The sequence below is a fragment of the Aythya marila genome (assembly GCF_965140915.1).
Source record: "Aythya marila genome assembly, chromosome: 3".
Taxonomy (NCBI): Eukaryota; Metazoa; Chordata; class Aves; order Anseriformes; family Anatidae; genus Aythya; species Aythya marila.
Window position 1 is genome coordinate 74,339,588 of NC_139044.1, and position 24,198 is coordinate 74,363,785.

The 24,198-nt window shown below is 37.6% G+C and overlaps 2 protein-coding genes across 4 annotated transcripts in view; one reads left to right on the forward strand and one right to left on the reverse strand.

Annotated features, from left to right (window-relative positions):
* Positions 1–24,198, forward strand: part of LOC309876805 (dermatan-sulfate epimerase) — a 196,191-nt gene that overhangs the window by 8,234 nt on the left and 163,759 nt on the right. For all 3 annotated transcript variants that reach the window (XM_082757540.1, XM_082757538.1, XM_082757539.1), the window contains exon 6: positions 2,051–2,132. In XM_082757540.1, coding sequence (XP_082613666.1) covers positions 2,051–2,132 — 82 coding nt within the window. The remainder of the gene's footprint in view (positions 1–2,050; positions 2,133–24,198) is intronic.
* On the reverse strand, positions 8,907–16,148 carry COL10A1 (collagen type X alpha 1 chain; the record flags this gene model as incomplete). Its single annotated transcript, XM_082757541.1, has 2 exons — positions 15,096–16,148; positions 8,907–10,801 (listed from the first exon to the last, which is right to left on the reverse strand). Exons 1-2 carry the CDS (start codon positions 15,232–15,234, stop codon positions 8,907–8,909), a joined length of 2,034 nt encoding a protein of 677 aa, XP_082613667.1. The 5' UTR covers positions 15,235–16,148.

Consider the following 24,198-nt stretch of genomic DNA (forward strand, 5'->3'; position numbering starts at 1 on the left):
CCAACTTATATCAAAACCCATTCTGGTGTGCCGGGCTATGCTGCTATGGTTGAATCTGCTTTTGATGGGTCCACAGCCAGAGCTACTGTATATTTTCAGGCAAATGAGAGAAGCTTCGTGGTGTTTCTTTGCATTGAAGCTCTTCACAAAGTACTTCTTTGTCTGATGCTTCAGCTAATGAAATTGCCTATGATGATCACTGCCCAAGTCATGGTGGACTGCATGGGGATGTTCACGCTTTTCTCTTTGCTTTCTGGGAATTGGTCTGTTTTCATGCATGTCTTATGTGCAGTAGCTGTGGATTTGCAAGGGGCTAGTTTGTTAATTGTTTCAATCTTCTCAAATGCCAGCTGTTTTGAAGGAAGCATACCTGCTTTTAAACTAGTATCTATTTGTCTTCAGAGCAGTGCTCTGAGGAACTGTTAGCTTGTTGCATTGATTTTTAAAAGAAACAAATGCAGCAACAAAAACAACACAAAAAACAAAGCATAAACAAATGGCAATACATCCACATGGAGTATGAGGGGTCCCGACAGTTGAATCTGTCCAAAGGCTGGTGCTAGTATGGGCTGGTAGATGGAGTACCAGAAGGGTACACAGTTTTGAGTAATTACCTTGGTTAGCAGCTAGCTGAAAGTTGACACACACAGAACCGTTTCTTTCTTTCATTCCTTTTTATGTATTTCTACAGTAGTTTACTAGAAGAATTATTTTTTTATAAAAAAGAAAAGCTAAAAGCAACAACACTTTCCTGTAATTAACCCCTAAAGCTGAGGGATCATAAGCAAACTACTGTAATGCTTGTCAGTCACATACGAAAGCCCTTGTTTGTGCAACTTGTGAAATTATGGGCAAGACTGTTCCTCTTGAAGCCTCCATGGAAGATTAGGCCTGAAATAGCAGTTCACTATAAGCAGACTACATGTCTTTGGATGGAAATGTTTATGTTCAGTTTCTAAATGTTTCCATCTCTAGAAAATGCCTTCTGTGTTTGGGTCATTATTCAGGTATTGGTGCAGAGCTGGGCTGACAGGTTTAGGACACAGAGGGTGATGCCATAAAATCTGTCAACGGTTGCATCAAGACTTATGCTAAACTAAGTGTGAAAAGCCTTTAACAACACTACAGAAATATTTTCCACGGTGTACAAACTCAACGAAACTATGCCACCTGCTGTACTGCTGCCCTGTACCTTGTAACTAAGCAGCTCTTACAGGCTCAGTAAGTAATCCTCTGCCCTGTATTGTGCCTGACTACATAATTACACCTGTGTTTAACTCAGCATTCCTAAGGTGTGTAGTACTCGAGTCCTAGAGCAGTCTGAGCTGGTTGAGAAGCTGTTTCTCTCCCTTGGTGAGGCACTGGAAGGGCAGCTGAGGTCAACAGGAGCACTTCTGTGCCCAGGCAGCTTTCTAGGAATGATGAGAGACTGCTCACACTGCAAATTGCTTTTCTCTCTCCCTCTGCCAGAGTGAGGGTTTGGCAGCCTTCAAAGCATAATGTAGCTTAGTGCTGCTGAGCCTGGCTTCTGCGTAAGTATTTTATATGATGTTTGGGGTGGAGTTATTGGCAGAAGACCATTGCCACTAAGTTATAGTGAAGGCTTTTGCCAATTGTAATGGTGAAAAGTGATGTGAGTGCCAGACTGTAGATAATGTCAACCTGTTAGTTAAGTGCAGTACCTGCAGCTCCAGGCATTTATTTTTCCAACAAGTCAGCAGGATGGGTAATTCGTTAAGTTGCTGTCCTGTCCAAGGCATCTCTTTGCTGTAAGGTTTTAGATGTCCTTACAAGTATAAATCCTTTCTCCTTTCCCCTTTGACAGCCCCATGCATACTCATATCCTTTAGAAGTAGGGAGATGACCTGTCTGCCATTACCCAGAGTTCACAGTCAAGTTGGGTTCTGAGTCCTGAATCATACTGTCTAAGACTGCTGTACTTCATTTTCAAAATTTTATTTACTAGTAGTGTTCCTGTCATTTTTTTCGATATGAAAGCTTTAAATGGATGATATTTGATATAGTGACTAGATTCCTTTGATACTTGCAGCATGATGGTCAGAAAAAATATGATTTCTGGAAGGACATGGTTGCTGCTATCCAGCATAATTACAAAATAACAGCTTTTAAAGGTAAGTAGGTTCACTGAAAGCTTACAATAATAGCTGCGAATACTACATTGCTTGACAGAGTGAATACGTTTGCAAGTACACTGTAGGTTTTTCAACATAGTTTTTACTTTTCAGGCTTATACATGGTTGTATATTTACATGCTTATCCTGCTAGCCATTACTATTTACTTTAGCTGGAGCCATTTTTATTTTTTTTTTTATTTTTTTTTAAATAACGCTTGTGATGTACTACTTCACTGAATTTAGAGGAAAAGCAGTTGATATAGCAATGTGGGCATCCTTGGGCTGTATTTTGATTCTAGTTGTGGTGTGCTTGTATTTATGAATAAAATAAAAAATGCTCTGGAGAAAAGAGTAATATTTGATTAATTTTTTGCTACACTTTCTTTAGGCCATTAGTTTTTATTAAAATTCCTTATGTAGTAAGTTGAGACAAAAGTGGGGAGATTGTCATCCTAGTTTTAAACCTCAGAATTGTGTTATTCTGTTACAAATTTACTAGAAATTGCAGAGGATAATTTTTTAAAAATAAAAGTTACTTATTTAAGTAATAGCCTTCCTTCACCCAAAACCAACCTTATTCTACTGTAGAATAAATTAGAATTGGGAAACATCTTGGCTACCCTTCAACTAGAAATGTTTTTCTTCCTTTCACAGACATAACTTATGAGAAATGAATAATCTGAGACTAAAGGTTAAGCATCCTCTGTGTGCATGCAACTAATAAAAATTATTTTTAACTTTTTTATATTAAAAAAAAAAAAGCATAGTTCAGAACTCCATAATTTTGCTGACAATATTACTGATGGAATTACTTCTGACACAACATTTATTAGGCACAGGTTTAGACATTCTTAAAATTTAGCTTTTGTTCACCAGTACTTTGTACTACTTGCTGAAGCAGTCAGTTTTATCATTTTCTTTCAATCGTAGTTGAAAAAATCCCCTCAGAAGTTCCAAACAAAAGTAGAAGTGATGTCAGAATATATGTTGTAAAAGACAGCTAGGTAATCCTAAAATACTTTTTTTTTTTTTTTTTTTTTTTTGCTACTGCTATGTTTTCTTTGAAGCTTAGTGTGTTTAATAGTTAAATTCCTTTAAGATATCACTCATATATGAAATAAATGTATTTTTGTATTTTCTGCTGATATTAAACCAGTTCTAATAAACTGTAACTTTTGGCATTTTTGTTATTTTTATTTTTTTTCAAATCCTGAAAGTTGGTCATTTTAAAAGATGTGGACAATGCAGTTTGGTTTAAAAAGAAAAAAAATACAAGTTCTTTGGGAATTAATTAGATAAAACAATTTAAAGCCTGATATTTAAAATCATATAAAGAATTGATATCTTCATGCAAGTGTATGTGTGTGTGTACATATGTACCTACCTGATGTACCTATTTGTAGATGTAAGCATGAAATCTGCATCCAAGCAGATGGTGACATGACTTGATGCTTTCTAACTCACGTCAGAATAGGTACTTAGTTTAATAAACCCAATTCACTGTTATAAAAATCACGAGGCACGTGTACAACAGCAATAAAATATAAGACAAGGTAGGAAATGATAAGCGTAACTTTTTGGGGGGTGGGGGTAGCAGAATAGGGCTTTGTAAAGTCATAAGTAAAACAATGCATATTGTGCACTGTAGTTAAACATTTTAATATATGGTAGTGCTAAGGTCTGTCATGCATCATTTTGAAAGGCTTTATAGGGGTCTTCTTTTCCATTTAATAACGTGGTCCAGTGGATAAAGCACTGAACTGGGAGTTAGAAGAATTAGATATTATTTCTTCCTGCACAACTTAACTGCAATATTCTCATGGAGGATCTCTTTGCTTCAGGTCCCTCTTCTGTGAGATGGGAATACCAGTACTAATTTTCTGTCGCAAGTTCACGCCAAAGAGATTTTTTTTCCTTGAGTGCAAGCTTAACATAACTTCCTGAGGAAACTCTTAAAGCTGGCTCTAGCCCAACTTCTGCATACCAGGAAGCCCCACGCTCTTTCTCAGCCCACAACCTGGCCCAAAAACCACAGTCTCTTGACTGAACTCCATGCCCTCAGTGCCTTGCAAAGGTTTTAACCCTTTAGAGAAAAAGAGTGCTCATTTACAGGTAGTCAAGGTAAATTTTCTAAAGCAAACTTAACTGGTCAGCTGGGAAACGTAAAGTTCCCAAGCTGAAATGCCATCTTAGTAGTGCCATTGTCAGTGATGGAGCAGAACGACTGACCATTTTATTTTTTTTGAAATTTGTGTTTGCAAGTCACTTTGCCTCTGGTTTGTTGTCACTATGCCCTTGTTTATCTATGTCCCTTCTCTTTATCACATGATTTCTTTGATCATTAGTCAGGTGTCTGGTGGATTTCACTTTTCATTGTCTTAGCCATGGTAATTGCCTTAGATAATTGTCTGACTATATGTTGTTTTGATAGCTCTTTTGGATAGCTATGATTGTCCTGACTTATGAAAGGTGTTAACCCACTCGTTTACTTATTCATAAAGAATTGAAGAACTGAGGCAGAGGGAACCAAAGGAAGTTCCAAAATATTCATGTATTATTTGGACCTTCCTTTGTGAAGTAGAGCAATTTTAAAGGAAAAATCATGTGACAATATATTTTCCATTGTATAAATATATACATTTTCAAATTTTGTTATTTTGACAGAAAAAAAAAATGATTTTTGTGGAAGGAAACTGCCTGCTATAACTTCTTAAAGCAGAATTATTTTTTTTAATGTGGTCCAGTAAAGGCTTATTTCTCTCTTGCATGATTGTCTTTCCCCATCATTTCCCTGACACTATTGATAACTATAACGTCTAAGGTAATCTAGTGAGAATGATACATTTGTAATGATTTCAATCAATTCATAAGACTATATTTCATTTTAAAAGTAAAAAAAAAAAAAAAAAAAAAATGATGCCGAATATAGAATTCAAGCCTTCATAAATTGCCCGTAAAAAAGTTTGATGGGATATGCTCTCAGGTTTCAAAGGTGCAGCTTAGAAATTTGTCATTGCTTAAAAATAAAAAATCAAAGCAAGTCCTACACTTAAAATCTGCTTTTTAACAATTTGCATTTTTTTTTTTAATGTAAATAAACAATATTCTGAAGTGGTATGCTTGTATATGGGAAACGTAGCTTTGAGGCAGGAAACTCTGGATCTTTACAAAATACTGCCCTCTCCCCAAACACATGCACACATGTACACATGGAGGTTTTTGATCACAAGTTTATGATACAACCCTTTTGTCTTTGTGGAATATAATTGGTCTAGGTGTCCGTGATATCTGCATTATATCCTTCAGATACAACAAACAAAAGATTCTTTCTGGAAAAAAAAAAAATCCTCCAAAATCTCTAAAGTGTTAGAATTCCTAATGATGCTCTAGTCCATTAAAGAGAGATCATAATTAGTCATGATTGTGAAAATGGCAACAGAGATATAAGCAAATAAACTGGTTATGCATTTGTGCTGGGCTTTGCAGGTAAATACATCATGTGGGTATTTTGTCTGATCGTTTAAGAACCACTGAAACTTGTCCCCAAATATTTTTTGAGGCCTGTGGAAGACAGCTTTGTACTATTACAAGTACTTTCATTTTAACCTCATGTTACATTTTCTTTCCTCTAATGCACCTGCTCTGGAAAAAGATATATTTTAGAAAGAGCTTTATCTTTAGGCAGCAAATGTTCATGTGGAAAAGGTATTAAAGCAGTGCTACAAGACAAATGCAAAGAACTCTGTAGTAAAGAGTGACCAATGTGCCCAGATTTCAGGGTGCTGTGATTTGACTATTCTGTTTGAGCTGCATGGCCATCAACCATGTTGCTGTCTGATTGTTTCTACCTCTTCCAAAGCCCAATATTTACAGGAGATGTAATTCTTTTGCAATAGACTTCTTTTCTCCCGTGAAGTGGGATTAAACACATTTAATTTACTTGAAACACGCATCTTATGATAAATATTAGAGTTAGTTTATCTTTCCTTATAATGATTAAGAATCTTAAATACTTTCTCAAAGTTTGCTCTAAACCGTGAATCCAAAGCTAAATCTATACATAATGATTGTACCACAATTTAATGAGTTATCTACAACTCTTCATTGCTGAGTTGTTTTGTTAATGACTTAATGTCTGGACAACTGCAAAAAAGACTTCAAAAAAAAACAAGCCTGAAGTATGAAGTCGTAGACTTCCATGAAGTTCTTTGTGCTCATTTGAGGAACAAAGAGTTTAAAGCACAAAACCTGATTTAAAATGGATTGATAATAAAGATTAGTAAACAATACTTTTAAGAATACTATTTAGGCCCAGTTTCTTGTGCAAAGTCTGGCTAATTGGAGTCATAGGACAGTTGCTGAGCACCAAGCATCTCCAATTTTAAACAATTTGAAACTGTCCAAAGTTCTGGTACCTAGTTCTTCTATTTGTTTCCAAAACAGAAGTTGCCAAAATGGATGAATGCAGAAAAAAAGGAGGTATTTCTGAGGAGACCTATAATTAATAGTTGATTTAAAACAGGAAGGTGGAAAGATAAGGATAGACAATTCTCTCAAGTGTATTGAGTTTTAGTTTGGTTTGAAAGAATCACAGAATTGTAGGGGTTAGAAGGGACCTCAAGTTATCATTGGGTCCAATCCCCCTGCCAAAGCAGGTTCCCTAGAGCAGGTTGCCCAGGTAGGCAAGCTGCGGTACTCTCCACTGTATTATTTCCATACAGACAAGTACGTGTATATGTAATGTTTATAATAATAGCAACCATTTACTTGTCTAAGTCTAGTTGGCTGCTAAAATAAGATCTCAATTCCCCTAACCCCCTTATATGCTTACTATTTTACTGAAGTATAGGCTAAACTACAGTATTCCTTATCCAGCAACACATAATAAAGGGAGCAAAAACAATTCTGCAAAGTTACTTTCTTAGAAGTTCTTTACAGCCTCCATTAGTTTTGCTAATGATGTATCAGGCGAAGGTGCCCTTGCTGATTTTATTAATCCCAAGATATTTTCAAGTACTTAGGAAATTGCTGTTTTCAAATGTATATAACAAGCATTGGTTTTGCTTTCATGAAGAAACAATGATATCACAAAACTTTAAAAATATGCCTATGTACTTTTAGCTCAAGTAATTAAAAACATCTGTTTAACAAAATGCTAAAAATAATAGTACAAGAGTTGATAAGCTTTGGATGTATATGACACTTAAAACATTCAAATGGGAACTGTTACTTGAAGAAATGTGTAATCGATCTATTATAACTCTATAATTTATAAGCATTGATGTTACTGAGCTAGCTTACATTATGCCATTAAATTTTCATAGTGCCATAACAAACTAATACAATAACTAACATTTGGGAGACGTGAGTGTATGTATAGTAAATATGATTATGTCCCCTGACAAATTACAGGCAACATCTGATACATTTACCATGTAAGTAAAATAAATTCCCAAGACTATTGTGTTTTAAAGAAGTGAATTGTTCAGAGGAAAAAAAAAAAAAAAAAAAAAGGAAAGATCATCTCCAGTTTAGGTTTGGTAAACTGTTCTGATTTTGTCAGTCTGTGTGCATATGAAGGTATTTCCTTTATCTTCTGGATTTGGTGATAATTGTTTTACTGCACTCTCGATTGATGTAGTTTTACAGAATGTTAATTAACAGCTTAAAAAATACTGAACTAGTTGTTTGCTGCAAATCACAACATATACATGTATGTCAAACAAACCTGAGTTCTCACCTGAAGGGAGGGAGCAAAGAATATGGAGCTAGGCTCTTTCCAGTTGTGTTCAGTGCCAGGACCAGAAGCAGTGGGCACAAACAGGATCACAGGAGGTTCTGTCTGAGCATCAGGAAGCACTTCTTTACTATGACACTGTGCAGATGACAGAGCACTGAAACATATTGCCCATAGAGGTTGTGGATTCTCCTTCCTTGGGAGATTTTCAAAAAGCCACCTGGACATGGTCCTGGGCAAGCTGCTCTAGGTGTCCCTGCTTGAGCATAGGGGTTGGACCGGATGACCTCCAGAGGTCCCTTCCAGCTTTAAAAATTCTGTCATCCTTTTATTTCTAGTCTTTAAATCTGGTTGCTTTTTCCTGTTACAAAAGATATTAGATCTTCAGTAACAGGTTATGATTTGTCAATCTATCTCTTTCCAGGGTAGATTTTCTTAATTTAGTTCAACTTTTCCTATTAAACTGTGTTATGCACTGTATTAGGGTTGTGTTTTCTCTACTCTTGTTTGGTAGCTTGAAGATGATAGATAGCAGACTAATAATAAAGTATATTAGCTAGCAGTTATGATTATATTGTATCTGAGACTGTTTACTTTAATTAACTGAAGGTATTATTCAAAGTATAGCCAAGTGTGATCTAGTGTCTTGGAATGGCTACTTTACCTTTAAGAGAAATGATAGATAGAAATTCTGACCTCTTCCCTCTCCCCTTTCTCTTTCCCTCCTCTCCCCACCCCACCCCCCCCTTTATAAGGAAGAGAGACAGACAGGTGCATTATATTAATTCATAAAGTTTTAATGTTGCATTTGGTTGGACAAATAATCATTGTTTTGAAACAAATTTCCTATGACAATTCTCTAGAAACAAACAATATTATTCTACTAGGCTTGAACCAATCTCTTCCACCTTCTCACTCCCTCTTCGGTTTTTGTTGCAAAATTGAAGTTGCATGACCTCCTAAGGACATCAGATCACTACCCAGTTAAAATGGCCTGAAGGAGAGAGGGTCAGGACAGTGTAAGTGGGATGTTACTAGATCTGAGCAAATAGGAAACCTGAGAAAGAAGAGTGAACATAGTCAGAGGAATAGAGGCCATTGGATTCTGAATTTGGCAGCTGGAGCCATACTTGATCATTCTCCATGAGATCGATGACAGCACTGCCAGAGGCCTGGTCAAGGTATCCCTTCTGGTATTCATCATAAGTGTACATGATGGGGGAACCATTTTTGTAGAGTGCAACCCAAACATTTGTTCCTTTTGCATGTATATGGTAGGAGAAATAGTACAGTCCGGGGGTCCTACAGGTGAAGATTCCTGTTCTGGGGTCATAGTGTTGCTGCCTGTTGTATAAGATTTTGTCAAATTTGATAGGGACTGTTGCCCCAGGGTAAGCTTTTGAGAGAATGACACTGAAGGCAGACACTGGCATTCCTGTGAGAGCTTGGTTTACTCCTGCTTTCATGAAAGACATTCCTGATAGTTCTCGAGACTCTCCAGCTTTAACATAGCCTTCTGGCATCTGTGGAATTACGGCTTGGCCAGGGGGGCCAGGAGGACCTGGGGGACCTGGCAAGCCAGGCTCTCCATTGTTGCCTTTAGGCCCAGGGGGTCCAGGCGGTCCCATGGGTCCACTTAAGCCTTTTGTAGCAATACCTGCTGGGCCTGGGAGTCCTGGTGCTCCTGGCTCACCTTTAGCACCAGGGGCTCCTGGCATGCCAGGGGGACCGATGGGGCCTCTGATCCCAGGAATTCCTGAAGGTCCTCTGGGTCCTGGTTCACCATTGATGCCTGGCAGTCCCTTAACTCCTTGTGGGCCCATTGGACCGGGCAGGCCAGGTAGCCCAGCGTGGCCAGTGTCGCCTTTTGGACCTGGGAGACCCGGGTGTCCCTTAGGACCAGCAAGACCTGGCTCACCTGGGTATCCTGGTTTTCCATCTAATCCTGGTAAACCTCTTTCACCCTTGGCTCCTGGGAATCCTGCAGGGCCTGCAGGGCCCATGTCGCCTTTGGGTCCAGGTAGGCCGTTCTCACCGGGCAAGCCTTTGAGTCCTTGGGGGCCCATGTTCCCTGGTGCCCCAGCAGGACCTGGTTCTCCTGGCACGCCAGCTGGGCCTTGTTCTCCTTTAGGTCCTGGAAGGCCAGGAGGTCCTTCAGGCCCTCTGTGTCCCTTCATCCCTGGCAATCCTGGCTTTCCAAATCCTGGAAGACCTGGGGATCCAGGCAAGCCTGCAGGTCCAGGGTGTCCTTTGGCTCCGGGGATGCCTGCTGCTCCTGGTGGTCCCATTGGCCCAGGCTTACCGATGCCAGCTTCTCCAGGTTCTCCTGGTGGACCCTGCGGACCTGGGATACCAGTTGGTCCACGTGCACCGGGTAAACCTCTGTCACCTTTCATACCTGGTTGACCTGGAAGACCATTTTCTCCAGGCTTCCCTATCCCAGCAGGACCCGGGAGGCCTTGAGGTCCCTGCGGGCCTGGAAGACCCCTGTTACCTGGGCGGCCTGGCACACCAAACCCACTTTCTCCCTTTTGTCCATTTATTCCAGGAATACCTGGCTCTCCCTTCTCACCAGGGAGGCCCCGTGGACCTTGAGCTCCTGGAGGGCCTTGTGGTCCTGGCTTGCCAGGGACAGACAGTCCTGCAGGGCCAGGAATACCGGGGGGTCCTTGTGGCCCTCTTGCTCCTGGGAGCCCAACGGGTCCAGCTTCTCCTTTTTCACCATTTAATCCTTTCTCTCCTGGCTTCCCTGGTAGACCTGGCATCCCTGGCTTTCCAACCGCAGAGAATCCAGGTGGTCCTGGGGGACCAGGGGGACCTTGGGGTCCAGGACTTCCAAACCCTGGTTTTCCTGCAGGACCCGGTTGTCCTCTTGGTCCAATAGGGCCTGGGGGACCAGGGGGTCCTTGTTCGCCTCTTATCTGCACACCTGCATGAGAGAGGAAAACAGGTGAGCTAGGGTACCTACAACATTTTCATATAATTACCTAGCATGAGAAAGACCTTACAAGTTTGCAGACTTGCAACATGGTGATGAAACGTGTGAAAGATTAACTTTGTTTGGGCCTCACAGAAATCAAAGTTTCTGACATCGCAGTTGGTCACTCAGAACCCAAGCCAACTTGCACAGTGAAAGTGACTTGAGGCTCTCATATGGCAATGTAACAAGTGCAAATGTGTTGAGAGCTATGAAGCCTCTAGAAATTTTTTCTTGAATACATCTAGGGCCAAATTGCTTAAAAGATGCTGTTCAAATGGATGCAGACTATTAAAGAATAAAGAAAACAGGTAGCTGATTTAGCAAGTTAAGATTTGCGTTTTGGTGATGACTGAAAATGGAGGATGCATCCTGTATAAGTGTAGTTTTTTTGAAAAAAAGTTGGTGCTACGTTTAAGTAGTCAGATTTCTGGCTGTTCCTCCTTATCTCTGAAAGTGAGCCATCACTCTGTTTCTCTGTTTGCTTTTTTTTTTTTTTTTTGGTAAACGTTATATTTTTTAAATACTATCATCTTACAGAATTTTTTTTTCAGTAGCAATTTCACACTATGACAAGATAACTGATATTTTGTCCTACTGAAGTCAGAATTCCAGCATTGTTTTCTCTTTTTTTTAATGATCTTTTTTCTTAGTTATCATGACAGCAGGTGGAGCCACTTAACCAAATGTCACAAATAGAGGAATAAACAAGCTCAATACTCAGTTTTCTGTGCACCTTGGGGAAACTTCTAGCTTCCTGTTGGAATTAGGATGCTGATTTGTGGGATATTACTGAGAAGATTAATATGGATATTGTAAGACTACTTCACTATTTTGCAGCAACTGGTAGTATTGCAGAAAAAAATACCATAGTTATGATGAATGTTATATATATATTTATATGTATGTATTTATACATATAAAAATAAGTTTGAACACTTCAGCATAACCTTCAGTAAAGGCTTATTAGTTTCAGCATTGCTGAACAGTCAGACTTAATTCTAAGTTTATTCTCAACTAGAATTTCTCACAAAGATTTCAAAGGAATGATGTAATGGATTAAAGATAATAGTCTTAGTCCTAATACTAAGTCCTAGTATATTTAGAAAATGATAATATTAAACACACACACACAAGGAAAGTATGTTCTGACTGGTAATCTGTCAAGAAAGATTTCTAAAACTGTTGTACAACTTCATCAAATTAGGTAAAGCTTTTATAGGTTTTAATTGCCTACAGAACTGCTTTCTGGAATTTTATCCAATATTGCATTTGTCTGCTAAGCTAAAATTAAAGAAAATGCTATTTGTTTTTTGGGGTCTGGTAGGTGCCTAGACAAAATGTTTTCTACAGATCTGGCATTTTTAATCAGGTGACAGAAAGTCTTCTTGGAATTTTTATTTATTAATTTGTTTAAAGTAAGAGTAGAGCGTATGGACTGAAAGTACTAATTCTGCATTGAAACTATTCTTTTAAACACTAAATTCTAATAAAGAAGTGGAATTCTGTTGAATTAAAAGTAAATAATAATATTGAAGCAGTATTAATATTAAAATAATTAATATTGATGCAATTTCAAGTTCTGTAAATTACTGCTTCACCTTGACTACCTCATACTACATGGTTTTGTCTTGCTGTGCACATAGCAGAGTTTCTCTGTAGCTATGCTTGTTGCATAGCAGGCCCTCACCTGCACTGAACCAGATTCTAGACTGAATTTGTATACTGAAGTTGCTTGTGCTCAGCAGGAAAACGCCTCTGAGAATTACAAATGCAGTGCTACTCTGATGCTGGGACAGAGTGGCTAGGATGTGGAACCTGCCACCTATGAAAATGAATGTAGGAATTCCATCCCATGTTCTGTGTTAGATGCTACTGCATGATAGCACCTAACAGGTATTGTCATGGGTCACCTGTTTAAACCTAGACAAAAGCTATACAAAACAAACTTACTGGAGACTAGATCTCTTGCTCTCTGGTGGTTGAGCTACTTGCACAACGAAAAGCTCACTAGATAATACAGAGATTAATTTGGTTCTGCAGTCTCTCCTATTTAATTTTTCCCTTTTCATCTCAGATTAGGAAACAATTATTCTGTAACACAGCCCTCTTAAATCATTTCTAAAAATCCTCTGTGGGATGCTTGTTTTCTAGCCTGAGGAATAGCAAAAGTTGTCCAGTTTATTCCATTCTTATACTTGTTCCCAACAAAACGAAGATATGTCAAACAACTGGAATCCCAAGTCTGTAAAATTGTAGGGTATTCCTGCTTATGAGACCTAGTATATAATTTTTGCTCTCTTTCCTAAATAGACAGCATTTTACACTTTTCACAGGTCTATATAAGCATTCTTATTCTAAATAAGAAGTTTCACACACATTAGATTCTCTCTTAAGTATGTAAAAGATAAAAGTTTGTGCAGGACAGTTCATTTTTCTCCTCCCTTTCATCCCATTTTTTTTGTCTATGCTGCTCCTTCCTTTTTTTTTTTTTTCCTTAATTTGCTTATTTTTTCCCCCCAGAAGTGCTATAGAAGGTAACCAAGTAAACAGTGTACTTCACTTGAGAATAGTATGATATATAAAATCATGGAAAAACACTGAAGAATTACTGAAGGGAGAAGGAGGAAGTGAAACTGTATCTTCATGGGAACTCCAACTAGCAAGTCCTCAGTATCTGTTCGTGTACTGAAATTCAATCTAAGAGTACCAGTAGGATTCCAGAAGGTCCTCGTGCTAAAGGCAAGGGATGAAACTGTAATATTATTTTGGTACAGCCCAGAAGAACGTTATGGGGGGTAAGTTTCCCAGTAATGCTGCTTTCACTCAGTTCTCACTGTAGAGCATTCTCTGAGCACGTGAGCTGGAGCCAGTTTGGGTGAGAGCAGGGCTGCATCTTTGGACTTTCTGTGTGCTACTCATGAGTGTCCAGTCCGTAGGACAGGTCTAGAGTTACTCTGAAATGAATCTTGCTCATGAGGATAATGCAAATACTATGTCCTAAGCAACAACTTTTCTGTTCTCCAGGTCTGCTTGTTATGCTGTTTTCCAATTCCATAGCCTAAAATGCACTTTTTCTGGTGAGGAGAAACTTATTTGCAAATCTGTTTGAGTCCCTCATTCAGATTCCTCATTTCTGCCCAAGTGTAATTATTACAGCTAAAAGTAGGTGAAAGACAACAAAAGTGAAAGCTGTTCTAAATATCTTGTTGATATCCAAAATAAAGAAGTATTTCTCTTCTGGGGAGAGAGGGATATTTACAGGGAGGGTTAAGTGCTATCAAGTTTAATGATAATAACTTTGAATAGAGAGTACTGATTGTGTTCTGGGGGGGTGTTGTTCATCAAATATAACCAGCACCTAGAAAGTCAGAAGTAAAAACAGAACTCTGGTAGTTTTAATACCTTAAATGTCACTACCCATTTGATTTCAATGGACAGAAAAAGGTAACAAGAAATAAATTATCACAAAGTATATAATATAAAATATAAAAATATAAAATATAAAAATATAATTGCAATTATAATTGCACATTCAATCTGCTCTAATATTGATTTATGAAGAGAACTTTTTATAGTAAAGCTAGAATTGTTCTATTGTTATGAGAGATGTCTGACCAAATACAAGCTTAAATTATATATGAAAAACAAATCTAGAGAGGTTTATGAAAAACAAATCTAGAGAGGTTTATGAAAAACAAATCTAGAGAGGTTTATGTTCTATTTTTACAAATATATATATCAAGTTATTTTGCCTTTCCAGGCTTTAAACAGGTCTGCATTTGGTAATATGCATCAAATGTATGTTTAAATTCACATGCGTGGTGCATTTTGCGTAGAGGTATCATGATGGTTGTACAAAAGTTCTAAATATTGTAGATGTCAGATCATCGTTAGGAAGCTTGGCATTGAACCAAAAGACTTAAGGATTATTATTAGCTCATGTGCATAACTGTTACAATAATGTGTTACAACTGAAAATCAGACCTGTAGCTGCAATTTTGTTTCTGCTTAGTATCCTTTTGGCAACTACTGTGCAACAAAAGAAATCAGACAACTGTGCATCTTTATCAGCAGGAGGCAACTGCCAGTGCCGCTGCCAGTTTTCTGCAGTGATGAACTTACTAAATTAAGCCTAAACTGTTAGTGAAAGTTGACTACCAATAGTATAGAGAACTTTTGTTCATGTATTGACCCACTAGAAATAATTTTCTTTTAGTTGATCATCAAAAAATAGTAGGCTTACCTTGACTCTTTACATTGAATGGTAGAAAATGTGGCCCCTTGATGCTGGATTGTTTCTGATATCGCTCAGAAAAATATCCATCACTCCCATGGACAATGTTTAGGCAAAACAGCAGCAGTAAGGATATTTGTAAATGCATGTTTCCAGGTCAGTTCTGTGTTAGAATGGGGAGAAAGAGTTGTTTTAAATAGGAGTTGATCAGCGTCTTCTGCATAAAAAGAGAATGTTCTTAAGCTGTTGGTGTTAAAAGTATCATTATTTTGTGATTTCTTTCACTATCTATGAAAAATTCTCTAAGGAGAAGGGAATCAGCATTGCTAACTAAAGATTTTGAGTTTGTGTGTGTCTGTATGAGATATACAAGAAATAGTTAAGAGGCAGTGGTCTCACTTTTATAAAGAGAGTGATTTTAAATAGTTGTCATCTTATTTAAAACCACTGTTGTCAGAAAGAGCGACTATCTTCCTAATTACCCCAGGACCCCAAAACTAAGTTCAGGAGTTGCATATATCTCCTGGAATGAAGAAGAGTTTTCAGTGGCTATTACAGACATTGCACCATAACCTTACTGCTTCTCTCTAATGCTACAGCAAATGACGTATGAAGTCCTGGCTTCTTTCAGCATCAGTGGCTAAAATCTCATATTGCTTTGCTTGAAAGTAAGTTTTTATCTGTCACCTTTCAAATTGGCAGTAAGGATGCTGTCTTAAATATCAACCCGCTTCCCTCACCAGCCAGAAAGCAAGTATCCTGTAGAAGTTAGCATCAAAACTAAACAGAATGAAATGAAATGAAATGAAATAATAGCATACCAAAATGTTGTGGAGCTCCAACGCAGGGCAGTAGAGTTGCAAATCCTCCTCTAGTGAGGAGTTCTTCTGCCACTGGTGAGTGAGCAGAAGCTGATGATTTCAGGTGTCACCCTTGAGTATTTATACGATTTTCCCCCTAGTTGGGTGACTGCTGGACATAAGCTCCTCCCCAAAAATCAGTAAGCAGTAATTATCTGTGTGTATATGTGTGTTTTTTAGGGGTGGGGGAAGCTATTTTGGATAGACATTTTAGATTCTGTTAAGCCCTTTTTTTTCCTTCATCTTCTCCTGTATTTCTTATTGTTAATGAAATATTATTGCTTATAGTTAGTATTTTCTAAAATTTTGGGTCTCTTCTGTCTTTAGAAGTGAGAAAGGTAACAGTGGAAAAAATCATGAACTTGTAAGTAAGGTTGATGATTCTAAGTGCTTCATTTGTATTTTTGTGTGAATGTTTTAAAGAAAGAAATACATATTTTGAACTTCGATGAGCTGTTACCTTCAGGAGTAACTCCACTGAACTTTAGAGACTACTTATGTGAGTAGCTGTTCACTGACATACAAATGGAGAGCTTACAATCAGTTAAAATATTAACTTGGGAGTTGTGTGTGAACCTTAAGATTACTTTTAACCAGTTATTGGTTTTGGAGATTATTATCTTCAGATTGTATATCTAGACTTACAGCTGTTTTGATGCTGGAGGTACAATATCACCTATTCAGTGTATGCTGCAAGTAATGTTTTTGTGTTATGGATTCTTGAAATGTAAGCCTACAATGAGAAGTTTGTCATATTCATTTGTGACAAATGTATTGCAATCCATACTGCTAAAATATACAAGTATTATCAAGGCTGATGTCTGGGGCTGGTGGGGCTTTTTTGATCTGTTCTGTACTCAGCAGATTTTTTTTATTTGTTCAATCAAATGTTTTTATTGCTGTATTTTTACTAGATGTATGTTTTTCCTATTAAATGACTACACTTTAGCAAATTTAAATGATCACTCTTAGTGTTGGTGGCTCAAAATCGATTACAACTTTACTTCAGGTTATAGATTAGTTCTCGCCTTTAAGACACTTTGTTGAACTGATCTTGCTTAACAGACTGTATCCACACATTGTGATTTCTTTCTGAATAAATAATGGAATAGTACAGTGTTTCAGCATCACTTTTATTAGTGTTCAGTACTGAACAATCAGTAATTTTTAGTTCTTTAACTGTTTGTGAAACATCATTTAAGGGCAGAAATGAAAGAAAAGAAATAAACCTTACTTGTTTGGGATGAAATTGTACAATTAAATATATAGTGTACTTTTTGCCTTTATCAAACATTCTCAGGAAAAATACCTATGTCGAAGTTACCTATGTGTTAACATTTCTTTGCCAGTTGCAGACTTCTATTAACATTGTTACATTGAGTTAGGTCTTGTGGGAGTTACAGTTTTGGATGTGTTTAAAATTCTTAGTTTCTCTTCCACTAAAGATTGGTAGAAATAAGCAAAGATAAAGGCTATCTGTGTTTTTACTAAAGGAAGCTGGGCATGTTCTATAAATTACTCTCTTGATGAAGTGAGGATGTAAAATTGTATTTATTATTCAAGTTAATTTGTCATTTGTGGAAGCTGTCTGGAAAGATGCCTGGAGAGTCATATCTGTACAGAAGAATGTATATGTACCCGTGTCAGACACGGTAGAAATACTGTAAGTAAGGGGATTCGCATACTGTACTACAAGAATACTAATAAATAACCTGTGTTGGAAGATCTGTTACTTTTCCAGCCAGTAGACTGAGCTAGTGGCCCTGAACTGTGCAGCTGTCTTGTGGAATGACAGGTTAACATGGGCTGAATTCTACCTGCTTTGTGTCTTTGTTTAATTCTACACACTACCAGTGACAACTTTTTTGGCTTTTATGTATTGTGGCAAATATCCTAGAACACAAGTTATTGTACTGAAAGAGACCAATGGACCATCAAGTCTATTCTGCTTTCAATTGTGCTAATGCATTTGCTTACTAGAGGGCTGTATTAAAGTTGGGATTTAAAGACTGCTGCAATAATTTATTTAATGTATTGTCGAATAGTTCTTTTCTTCTAGCTTTCTTCTTCCTAGCTATCCTCTAAACAACATCAAATTCAATTTCTGTAAATAAATGCTTTCCTCTGAAGGAGTCTTCAGACTGCTTTCCCCATTAAGATTGTGCCCCCAATCCGGTCAGTGGTTTTCTGAGAATATTTGCATGTCTGAGATGACATTTCTACTCCCTGTATGTGCATTCAATCCCTTTTAATCTTTTCAAGAAGGAAGCTCTATCCTCAAGTTGTTTGTGTAACGTCTCAAGCTGCTTCAATTAAAGGTTTGTCTCTATAAACTCAAATGAGCCATCCACTTTTGATAGAGGCAGCAAATGTATGGGCATAGAGTTTATTTCCTCTTTGAAGGAAAGCAACTCCAAACCCTATTTTTTTGGTTCACATAAATCCAAAAATAGCTTCTGATTTTAAAGCATTTAAATATATAGCCCTTAGTGGGAAGCGTGGTTGTTGCTAATTTGACAATGTTTGGCTAAGTTAGGAACAGCAGGCAACAGTTCTGTGCACACACAATTTCATGCTAATTTCTAGCCTAATTCATAAATACCCCCAAAGCAGACACTTATGGTACAAAAGCCCCAATAATGTACACTCCTATTTGTCCAGCAGCCTCACTTCCTGCCTTGGCTCCTTAGGGGCAGGGAGGTGAATAATCTCTGTGTCTGTGTGTACATAGGGATGGTTACGGGGTCAAAAGGCATATACAGGCAAAACTGTTGTCCTTATGTTTAACCTGAGCTCCACCTTATTGTGCTATCTTACGCTCCTGCTTTGGTTTGAGGTTTTGTTTTTTGTGGTTGTGGGAAGTTGAGGTAGAATTGGAGTTTGCTCCTGTTGTGTGTTTTCCCTAATGCTGTGGCTGTTGTCTATTAGCAGAAGACTAACACGCCTTTAGCGCTCAGGCATGTGCGCGAAGGTTGGCTTTGGTGTATGTTTGCACGTGCAAAAATGCGTGCAGCAGGCATACTTGTGTATGCCTATTTACAGTAACAGCACATATTTTGGAGAAGTTATTTTCATACTTGTTTTCAGGTATTAAAATTCAGCTGCTTTTGTTTTGTTGCTATGCACTTGGAAAGTTGCCTTTCCCACGTAGGCACTCCCTTCTCTTCCCCTTGTCCCATTGTCCTAACAGTCAGGAATAACAGTGGGACACGTTTATCCATTGCACCATTCCAGGACTTGCTTTTAGTTTTGTATTGGCATCTTCAATCCACGTAGAAGTAGCCACCGTAGTATTTCTTCAAGATTGGACTTTAACGACTTCGTTGCTAAAATTAACTGCAGTAAAAAGCCTCCAAATAGAATTCCTGTGGACTACGTGAAGCAGATACTGGAATTTCAGTCCTTAATGCTGTTTGCAGCAGTCTGCTTTATTTCAGTGTGTTTGCTGGCTAAATGTTGTTTGCTCATCAGTAAGTGCATATGCTTTCCAAAAAGACCTGTTTCTTACTCCTACAGAGCCAATGGAAACACAGGCATAAGTGGTACAGAAGTGACATCCTGCTTTGGGAAGTGGGAACTGACTTTTACCACTATCCTGCAAGTTACTCAAATACTCAAAAGGTGACTTGAATGAGTCACACAGTAAGCAACTTCTTACAGGGAAGGAGTGTGGAACATCTTAATTAAGCACAAACTGCAATAAAGCTAGCAACCACTCTCTTTCACACACATCTATGCACAGCCTTCAAAAATTAAAATTTAAAAAAAAAAAAAAAAAAGAGCAAGCTCAGAGAAAGGCTGGCTAGGTTTTTGCAATAAGTGAGAATTGGCTAATTGTGTTCCTGATACTGAGGATTTTCAGTGTGAGTATGCTTAGATTTATTGTTTAGACTTGGACTATATGATCTTGATTTTGCAGCATCTAATTTCTAAGCACAAATCATGTGCTTAAATACGTTCAATGAACTGTGACTTCACTGAAAACAATAATTCACAGCTTTACCTCTGAATTTGTCTAATTTTTAATAATTGTCAGTCTTAATCCTAATTATTTTATTGTTTATAATTAATTTTTGTTAAAATATGGTAAGCAAGGAGCCAGGGCTGCTTAACTCCTTCCGTTTGGTCAAATAATCTCTACTCTGAAGAAAGAAGCAATAATGTGTCAGTGAGAGATTTTTCCTGTAGTTCAAAGACTAATCTGAAAACTTTGGAGTAACTTTTTATTGATGATGTAAAATCTCAATACTGTTAAGAGCATTATTTTGGTTCTTACAGCTCAGTATCTATAACTAATGCTTTCTGTTGTAAGTCAGTTCCAATGTTGTTATCTGCCTGAAGTAAACTTGGAAGAGTCTACCATAGCCTGTGATAAATTTTCCTGTATAAAAGTGCATATTCGCAAAACTTGTAGAAGGTACCATTTTGCAGTGGCCTCTAGTAAGTTTTAGCACCACCTCTGAGGAAGAAATTCTCCAATTGTAAGTTCTGTTACGACAGGCAGTCAGGGATTTCAAAGGGGAATTCAGAAGCCTGCCATGAAATTAAGAGCAATGGGGTTTCCCAGTTTGTGGTGCACTTTATGATGCCCTGGATACTCCTAAATCATCTCAGCTCCATGCCTTAAAACTGTCCAACTCTCTTTTTTTCCGTCACGCAGTGCTGAACAATCCCCACGTTCCTGTGGTAACAGCCAGGTGAGCTGTAAATGGATGTGCAGAGGAACAAAATGTTCCCTTGCACCTTTTTTAATGGGGAAAACGAATACAGTTGTTTTTCAGCTCCTCACTGAGCACAGTCAAACACACACAAAGAAGTAGGCAGAAGGGTAATGTGTGAATTCAATAGCTGTGGGAAGGCTGGTTTTTGCTTCTGTTTTTTTTCATGTGTGGCTTTTTGTTTTGTTTTGTTTGTAATCATTGCTACTTTTTATGTGCATGGAGGCTACTTTCTGTTCCAACACTAGCCACTTGGACTGCATAGGATTAGACAACATCTTGGCGAAGAATTTGTTTACCTTGCTAGTTGCAAAGTAAGTTGGATTTCTTCTGAGTATCAAAATGCATGTCTTTTGTAGTTAATAGATGCTTGATTGAGGGAATCTTCAGGACTGGGTAGTCCTATCTGTATTCATACTTTGAGATACAATAAATAATTCTCTTTTCAAATCAAACAAAACAGTGTTACACCTACAGTTCCATGTAAGTCTTTTTATATACATAAAGCCCTTATACTTTTAACATTTGTAATTGTGGTTGAGAAAATGTCCTGCTTTTAAGTGGTAACGGAAAGATGTTCTGTAATTATTCTGGCACTGCAAGACTGTCTACTGACATTTACGTTCAGGCCAGGTAACTGTTGATCACAAGAGCCATATTTAGTATAGCGGTATATTTAAATAGATGACACCCAGTTAAATATTTGGAGTTGCATTCTGATGAGTTAACCTGCCAAAGCATTGAGTAACCATGTTGAAGTAGCAGGAAGTTCCACATAGGCTATAGAGAAAGCTTTGAATCTGACATGAATTTTGGTTTATATATTCCTCAAATTCAGATAATATTGAAGAATGCTTTTTAACCATGTTGTAATCACTGTAACGTTCCTGATTCTGTTGCATTGTGCTTCGATAAAACTAAGATAATCTTCCACTATCTTTGAGAATTAATAATACAAGAGTAAAATGTACCGAACATCAGTACTGGTGTTAGGAAAGATATTTCCAGTACCTCAGCTATGCTGCTGGCCTGGCCTTTTTTATCCTTTACTCCCCTTTCTTTGAAAGTAAAATCAAGAAGTACTGATCAAATTAATGCATTAATTTGAAACTCACACCAGAGGTCTTGCTTTAAATAAAAATTGATTAGTTTTCAAGATTATTTTTTTTAAAAAGCTGTTTATCTATGTTAATACTAATATTTTCTTCCACAGTTGTATTTCTGATGAAATGCAGTAAATGTTTATATGGAGATTTTAAAATGTTGGATTTTCAGTTAATTTTAAAACGTAATTATTTTAAATTGGAGATGCCAAGACTTGTATCTTCCTGACAAGAGGGGAACAGCAGATGAAAACTCCAGTTAACTTCGTGCACATTTTTAGAAAAATAATAATTCAGAGGGCCTGAGCACTAGATAATCTAAGTAAATATGAGAATTTGGCTTTGAATCTTGAGGAGGGGATTCTACAAAACTATTTCTGAAGCTGTTTAAATACGGACAAGTAAAGAGGCTTCCAGCTGCTTTTACCTGCAGGTACTCATTTTCAGTATTCTCTGACGCTGACTCTCAGTTGTATTAATATGAAGTTTTTCTGCAAGCTGAATTAGTAAGAATTTGATTTGGGGTAAAATGTAGTCAAACTTTCCTAGGAGTGCTGGAAGGAGGGAAGCTTGTTTTCCATAAGTCCAAGCCATTTTACAGAACGTGTTAAATGATTTAAAACACCTAAAAGATGTATTTGCTCTTGAGAAATTACAGCGTATTATTTTTTTGTAAGTTTTTGATGATTCTGATGTTATAGTTTAATTTTTCAGCCCACTGTTGCCAAATCTGATACACAACAGCAGAAACTATATTCACATAAAAACACAAAATTGCTAAATAGTCATGATGGTGTATTTTGCTTGTTTGTTTTGTTTGTTTGTTTGTTTTTTGGGGGGAGGGGGGAAGAGAAGCATTTGTTTTATTTATACTCTGTTTTTCTCTGATTTTTATTAGAGTGTTTAGTATCTTGTCCCACCTCTGTGTCTGCTGGACCTGAGGTTTCTTTCAGAGTCCCCTGGACCAAAGTGAAACACTGGTTTAAAAAAAAAAAGTGGGAACCACTTCTATTTTCCCAAAGGTGAACAAGTTCAAGGAGCTTCCTCAGGTATCCCATAATTAGGGAGAATCTTCCAAACAGTTGGTGAAAAATAGGTACAGTGACTACTTTTTCAAGCATACCCACTAGAGCAGGTAGTCAGCCTGCTGAATAATCCCATTCATTGACCTTACTACCTGCTGTGGTTTGGACAGTTGGCACAGAGCTGTTTTTAAACTTTCATGTTTAAAAACGTGCCAAAGGTGGAAAAAAATGCAGACTTTTACAGCTAGGACAAATACAAGTTGTTTGACTTCATTATAAAAATAAGAGGTTTGTTTGTGTGTGTGTGTGTTTTTTTTTTTAATAATGTTAAGCATTTTAAATACTGCTGTTTCCTTTTCATTTATTTAAATGGAAACATAGGAAAGCTCTGTTTGTGGGTGCGCACAAACTTTGAAGAATATTTTGCTTCTGCAAAATAAGCTTGGGTGCATGGACCCTAATTGTTCTTTATTAATAGGACTGTGTGTAGTTTCAGTAAGCTTAGACTGGATTTTTACAAGCATTATGTTGCCATCAAGGAGTCATAATTATCTGCTTGTAGTAAAGGGTTGATAAAGTGATTGCTTTTCATATTACAGAAAACACATCAGGGGTGCAAGCTTTATGGGTGACACTTACCACATTATCTGAGTCAAGTTCCCAAGTTTTAATATCCCTTGCATTTTATAGCAGAAAAATTGAATTGAGAAACTCAACTTTTTAAAGTACTTTTAACCAGTAGGCTCTCACATTCAAAGGTTTGAGGACTGGATAATAATTACATAAAAGTGGTTCTTATCTGGAGGTAAAGAGCAGGTAAATACTTTCCCAACTAGTGAAATCAGTCCAGATACCCGGGCCAGACAGACAGGGACTCCTGAACTCAGGATAGGCAGCCTGACCAAAGCTGATTTCCAAAGTACCTTTCTGATGCTGCTGTTGCTGCAGTAAGTGGTGGAAAAAACAAAACCAAAAACTGAATTCGTGTCAGAGGTGAAGTTAACAAGACTTCTGTACCCACTGATGGTGAGATGTAAGCAAGTAATGAGTGCTTGAAGTATATGTTGTTAAAGTGCTCTAATGTGAATATGCTTAAGCATTAATGGATTTACTGAAGATGGGTGAAGTTGCAAAGCAAGGAAATGAATCCACAAATCCCAGGTCACCATCTGACTTGTTAACCAATGAACCATTTTATTCTGAGTTGTCTGTGACAGCCAGTTATTTTTGAAACAGCTTCTCTGGCAGTAACTTGGCTAGGGATGTAGGTGAAGTTTTTGGGACTGTCTTTGTTGAGGAGCTCATGGCCCATAAGCAAGGAGGAGGCTGCTCTGCTGTCAGCAGCTGCTGCCATTGTCATGTGCTACTGCAGAAGACTTCTGAGTATTTCACCATATGGTGAATAT